The sequence below is a fragment of the Nicotiana attenuata genome, chromosome 7, assembly GCF_001879085.1.
Source record: "Nicotiana attenuata strain UT chromosome 7, NIATTr2, whole genome shotgun sequence".
NCBI lineage: Eukaryota > Viridiplantae > Streptophyta > Magnoliopsida > Solanales > Solanaceae > Nicotiana > Nicotiana attenuata.
Genome location: NC_031995.1, coordinates 25,338,278 through 25,344,978, shown reverse-complemented (window position 1 = coordinate 25,344,978; position 6,701 = coordinate 25,338,278). Strand labels below are relative to the sequence as shown.

The 6,701-nt window shown below is 35.8% G+C and overlaps 1 protein-coding gene and 1 long non-coding RNA gene across 2 annotated transcripts in view; one reads left to right on the top strand and one right to left on the bottom strand.

The window, feature by feature from the left end:
* Window positions 2,530-3,210, top strand: LOC109230429. The gene has a single exon (XM_019395935.1). It carries the CDS (start codon window positions 2,754-2,756, stop codon window positions 2,946-2,948), a length of 195 nt encoding a protein of 64 aa, XP_019251480.1. The 5' UTR covers window positions 2,530-2,753; the 3' UTR covers window positions 2,949-3,210.
* Window positions 5,198-6,701, bottom strand: part of LOC109230428 — a 3,119-nt gene continuing 1,615 nt past the window's right edge. The window contains exon 3 of the long non-coding RNA XR_002068633.1: window positions 5,198-5,503. This is a non-coding gene — a long non-coding RNA (uncharacterized LOC109230428). The remainder of the gene's footprint in view (window positions 5,504-6,701) is intronic.

Here is a 6,701-nt window from a genome sequence, read left to right as displayed (position 1 = left end):
AAAAAAAAAAACTAAAGAAGTAAGGACGTTCTTACTAGTACTTTTAGTTTTACTTTTTTCGTTTTTTTTTTTTTTTTTTCGATTATGAGATGGTAATATAATTAATCTTTTAATACTTTGGTTCTTGTGTACGTTAGGTTCTATTTAAATCTTGTCTCTATTATATTATATAATTCTGCTGTAAGAATGACTATAACTAGGGGAGGTTTATTCTCCATGTTTGATTTAATGAAGGGAACATGATAGTGGTTAAGTGTAGATAGGGTCATTAGTCCATTTTTCTCATAATATAGAAAGGTCTCTATTTTATCATATGTATTCTTGTGGTGCTGGATTTGCTTCAGAATTAAAACCGTTGAATTCAATTCAAAATAATTAAATCTGGAGTACTTTTGGATGCGAGTTGTTCAATTTTAAGTTATAAAACTATGCCATAGATGTAATGTGTTTTGTGTGCCTGACTTGACTTCTAATTATGTAGTTGGTTTAATAAATGACCATGTGATCATTCGTCTCGTTTCATTATATTGTTTCGTCTTGATTTTGTGTTTAGAGACATTCACTTGCATGAAATTTTAGAGTTGTCAGCACTTATCGTTGATGTCCCAACGAAGGTTCGTAAGTGAGCTCCATTTTGATTGATTTTTTTGGTGGAGAATTATTAATGTTTAGACAACTGAACATGTGAATTGTTTGTTTGTCCATTGTTTGTGCGTGACAGGAATGAAATCAGTGTTTAGTGGATCATGGTTTGTTAAGCCACTTATTGCAAAGTAATTTACCATTAATGAAATTTGTAGCTACATTTATATAATTTTATTTCTCACATCACTAATAGATGATTAGCCCTGGTTCTTTGCAAATTAATGTGGGACTAAAGTTGACCATAGTTGCTGCACAATACTGTGGTTGAAATAGTCTCAAGAGACCAATCAGGATTGTCGCCTTTGTTAGGGAGAGTTTTGCCCTCTAATGTGAGACTTTCCGGCGCGAATCCGAATTTAGTCGGGCCCCAATATAAGTACCGGACACCCGGTGAAAAACCAAAAAGAAAAAAAGAAGTCTCAAGAGAAAACAGTTTTGTTGTTGGCTTTTTATGATATATGTCAAATGTGTGAAAATGATATTGGTGGAACCCAAAATGGACCATATTGGCTCCTCCAAAGCCAATAAAAGCTTTCACAACAATTGGATTTATATCCAGCAATTAAAGTCAAATATCAACAACAACAAATATAAAAAAACACCACTTAAAAGTACCTCCGTTGACTTGTTGGGTTAACATTTGCCACTTAAAGTTGCTATAAATTGAGATACTTAATTGCGAGTAATTTTCCACGATTCAGTGTATAAAGAAGGAAAAGACGGGACTCTTGTCCTTTTAATTGGTCGTAATTGTGAATTGTAAGAATTTAAATTTATAGACTAACCATTGTAATTTTGATTGGTTTTGAAAGGTTCTTCACCATCCTTTTCTAGTTATCAGTCTATTTTCGAAACTTACCTGACCGTTGGAAGAACTAGCTGTTATTTGTGTAACTTTTTGCACTGTTATCAGACGGGGGCGGATGTACATGGTTGTAGCGATATCATCCGATACCGCTTCGCTGGATAAAAATTAAAATATTTATGTTAATATTCTGTAAAAATAAAACAATATATAATAATGACATAGTTTTTTAGCAAAGAGTACTTCTTGGTCCACTTCAAGCACTCAAGCTCATATTTGGGGTTGTAAAGGTTGTAGGTTCACTCCTGGATGCCATTTTGAGCGAGCATAAATGATATTTCCTCCGTTTCAATTTATTAAACCCATTTGACTAGGCATAAAATTTAAGAAAAAAGAGAAGACACATATATTTTGTGTGATTATAAATCATTGCATAAAGGTAAATTGTTTCCAAATAGGGAAAAATGTCTTTTTTTTTGGCACGAACTAAAAAGAAAATATGTTGACATACATTGAAACGAAAAGAATATTATATAATATTTATTTTATTTATTATTATTTATGTAAATACAACACCGCTTACAAATAGTTTTGCCAATAGATAACTCAACGGCTAATTTTGGAATATAATAGTAGAGAAATTCAGTGATATGAAACTTCATGATTATGATTTTGCTTATTTCGGCCGAGCTGGGTGTGGTTTTTATCTTTTCTTTTTTTAAATAAGTCAAATTTTCTTTGGCGGCAGAGAAAATAAACTTGTAGAAGTTTTATTTTGTGTCTCATACAACTGACAGTAGTTATATGAGGTTCTTTTTTATCTCACAAAATTGTGGACCCCAATCTTACACTGCTGGGTTCACAAAATTCTGGGTCTACAAAACTGTGAGACAAAAAGTTGCCTCATACAACTAGCGGAATTTGCACGAGACACAAAATAAAATTTTCCATAAACTTGAGTAGAAAAAGAAAAAGCGAGTGGCAAAGAATAGTAATAATTGGAGAAAACAGGGGCTTTTATTCAGGAATTGGGTGCCTAGTCAAGTCAAAATATGCATTATATTCTGGCACGCCAAAACAGAAACGGAAAATTTCAGCTACGCCCATTCACATCTCGTTCAAAAAATCCATAAATACAAATACAGAGAGATTGGGATTGGTACTTTGGTGACTCATTCATATTCTTCCTATATCAGAAACAAGTAGTGGTAACCCACTAACTCCAGTTTACTCTTCTATTTCCTAATTTTTCTCCTCGAGAATATCAAAGCTCTATTTTTTTTTCCGACAATTTTGAAGGAAAATGGCAATTCAATTGGAAAATTTGGTGCAATCGATAAAATCGAAGGTGAGGAAATTGAAGAAATCGAAAAAGCCATATATCAAAATGGACAAAAGCTCCAGTGTGAGGGTGGAGATTCGCAGCAAAAAAGCTCGCAAGCTCATCGACAAGACTCTCCAAGCTGCTGATCATCCCGGCAAGAGTAGCCTCTCTTAGTACTTGTTGAGAAATAATTAAGAGTCATTTGAAAAATAAGTTTCTTAGTTTTATTAAGCTGTATATATATAAAATAGATGTAATGAGAGAAGTTGTAGAAACGTGGCCGTCCGTTTCTGTGTTCCTCTGACGTCGATTTCCACTTTCCGATGGTGCATATCGGCGTTCGCATTGAGGAACCGTTTCGGTCTTTCTTTTAATTTTATGTTGAATCCCTATTTAATGAGAAAAATGGATTAAATGTTGGGTCATTTTTCTTTTAGCGATTTCTTAACGTTAATCTAAGTAATTGGCGTGCTTTTATACTCTCTATTAAATTTATATTAGTAGGAGTGTAACTCAGNCCCCTGTGTTGAGTCCCCTAAGTCAAATGCACGTGATGCAAACAAACGTTCCTACTAGAAATCCGGCATGAGGCGTTGTCATACTAGGTTTAAAACCTAGGTTTATTGTTCTAGACCTGGATTACCCGAGCAGACAACTCGAGCCAGGGGGGGAGGGGGGGCAGCGTACCGGGGATACAGAAGCTCCGCCGGCTTAGCAGCTTGTCCGAACCTCGTTCTAAATGGGATAAGACTCTAAACAGAAGAGAAGTCACATGAAGTGCACCCTTCTCCATGATGTAGAAGACTTAGAAAGAGGAAGGATTTCGTAGCAGTTTATATATACAATTCACCAAATATCAAAGCGGTAAAGCATTTAGCACATTTAGCATGAAACATGTAGGAAAATCAGATAATAAATAAAGCCAATCATAACAGCTACTCTAAGCTCGAATTCTTGAACCCTGAACCGAAATTCTGGGTTCGTATCCCCAGCAGAGTCGCCAGAGCTGTCACACCTCCTTTTTTACACACCTACCACCAAAGGATAGTGTATAAGGGAGTTTTTCCATTTTAAGTGACATTATTCGAAATGAAATTTTATTTATCAGAGTCGCCACTTGGGAAAGGTTTGGCTTTTGGTGTCCCAAGTCACCGATTTATCTTGAATCCCAAATCGAGGAAATTTTCGACTTTTCAAATGAAGTCTGCGAACCAGAAATTCTGACTAAGGAATTCTGTTAACCCGGGGGAAGGTGTTAGGCACCCCCGGATTCCGTGGTTCTAGCACGGTCGCTTAAACTATCATAATTGGCCTAATATCTGATTTTAAAACATGTTCATCCTATAGTGAGATTTTAAAATTATTTACCGCTTTTAATTGATTTTTAAGCAAGATTGAACGTCGTTTAAAACGTGCTTTTGGATCACGTCACATAAATGCACCCGGATCCGAAACACATTTTTATCAACGTTTTAGGATTTGGATTTGGGTGACATGAAATGCATACCGAATTTAAGAAGGTAATATTATTAAAAGACGAGCCTAAAGCAACTAGCGTGTTGATATCTTTGCGGGAGGCCATGGAAATTCGCTAAATGGCACGTCCCGAGTTCTAAATATTTAAAATAAATAATTAAAGAGGGCCACGCAGTTTGTGAATTTTATTTGGCGCGGCGCACCTCAAATTATTTTAACTTGAAGGTCTCTAAACTAATTCATGGGGGCCATAACTATGAATTGTCTAATTATGGCTCACCTCAAATTCCTTTTCAAGGCTCTAATTAATTAAATACTAGGGTATTTTAACTCTTTTTGAGTGAGTGATTCAAACGAAATCCCTTCCAATGACAAGGCTTCATCAAAAAAACATTTCATTAGCGGGAGGGCCTGAATTAAACAGGCCCAAATTTCTGAGCCACGAGCCTGTCCAAATGTAATGGGGCTCCTTTTGACTTAAAAGATTCTGATAATACTCAGGCCCAAAAGGGCCCAAATATTTTAGCAAAAGTCGGCTGCAAGCAGGAGCTCTAGGACCGAATCCCTGAATCCAAACCTAACAATGATTTGCTCATAATCTTTCCAGCCATTAACGAGATATCTCTGATTTTAAAGCATAGGTGGTACCCTTATTTCAACATTAAACCAAAACTCTTCACATGTAGATGTTATGCTACTTTTTTCAAACTATAGTAAAGAAAAATATTAATAACTTTCATAATCAACACTTGACACCCAAAACCAAACTATCAACAATTAACCTCTAGAAAGCAATAATCGGTATTGAAATAACGACCCAAGCTACATGTTATACTTGACACGTTCATTTGACATTCACATGTTCAAATTGAAATCTACAGAAACATTTAACTATATAATCATGCTTCACTTTTAACTTGGATTCTATACTAACATGCTCCCTTCAACGATATGAATAAATAAACTAGTTGTCCATCCTTATCAACATATACAAGTTCATACAATGCCAAGCATTTAAAAGACCTCTCCTACACATCTAACATCCCACAGTGAACAACCAAACTGATTAACATTACAGTAATCTATACTCAGAATAACAGAAGAAGGAAACATAATGAAATTAGACTAAGCTAGGTAATTTTGAAAGTGCAGAAAACATAGACTAAACAATTGTATTGGCAAAAGTCTCCATTCAAGTGAACCATTCTTCATATTTATCCATTTTTCATACATTGGAAGATTGAAATGAGTACCTGAAATTGAGAGAGTAATTAAATAAAGAGAGATCAGCATTGGATTTCAGCAGAGATTGAAAGCAGCAACAAAACAGCCCAAGTCCGGTGATGAAACCACAGAAGATTCCAAATCCAATGGAACAGTAAATTCCAGTGCGAAAACCCAAAGAAAATGCAAATTAACCAGCTAAAACCACTTCGAACTCCTAGCTAACTCAATGAACAACTCAGATCCAAACTCACTAATTAATCCTCAAACCATTTCAAAGCTCGGACAAAGAAGGGAACAAAAACTGATTTCAGAAAAGAAAATTTCAAAATGTAGAGCTGAGTTTCCATGGAAACAGTAGTAGCCTTTTTTCTGTATTTTTTCCTCTTCCCCCCTTGCCTTGAAAGGCAAGTTTAATCTGCCTTTATAGGCAAGCAAAGTAGGGCAGATTTTTTTAGAAATTATTTCACCCCTTAGGTCACTTTTAAATTCTGTTTTTAACTTAGAGACCCTCCAATTATTGACTTGTTTTCCAAGTTAGTTATCCAAAACCAGAAAAATAAAATCAACCCCCACACTAGAAGCTTCTTAAAGCAGTTACTAAGAGATTCCCTAAGCTGAATTCCCTAAACTACCCCTGAAACCCTCACTATTTACTTTCAGCAAATCATACGGGTCAAGGTTGACCCAAAGCAGTTTCTAGCATTTGGCTAGCCAAATTGGATCAAGTCCCTTTTGCTGGGCTTCTGACCTCACAGCCCAAATCGAAAAATTTGAAAATTAAAGCTGGAGCAGCCTAATAGAAAATCGGGGTCTCTTAAAAGTGAAAATAAACAAAAGGAATGAAAATGGGCCTAAGCAACAACACAACCATGCAAATGAACAACTAGAAACTGAATTCAATTGAACTGAAATTGATTCCAACATGCAGCAACACAAAAATCAAGGAAAAGAGAAAACAAGAAGCAGATGCGAAGAAGATAATAGAGAAAGGAATGATACTGGTTTCAGCTGGAGCAAATCGACGAAGGAGACGAACTTGGCCAAGCGAACGGGAAGCCTACTGGAATCCACTGTGCTTCGACATGGACCAAAGATGATACCAAACGATTGTTCTTGCCAAGAACAAACGCCTGGCATAAACTTCGGCACATCGAACTTTCAGAAATCATTGAATTTAGCCAAAGCAACGGATTTAGGTTTCTCTTGTTCTTTCCGGAGTTTCAG

Excerpts from the sequence above, each read along its gene's own strand:
- LOC109230429 (XM_019395935.1), top strand. The coding sequence starts at position 2,754 with ATGGCAATTCAATTGGAAAATTTGGTGCAATCGATAAAATCGAAGGTG.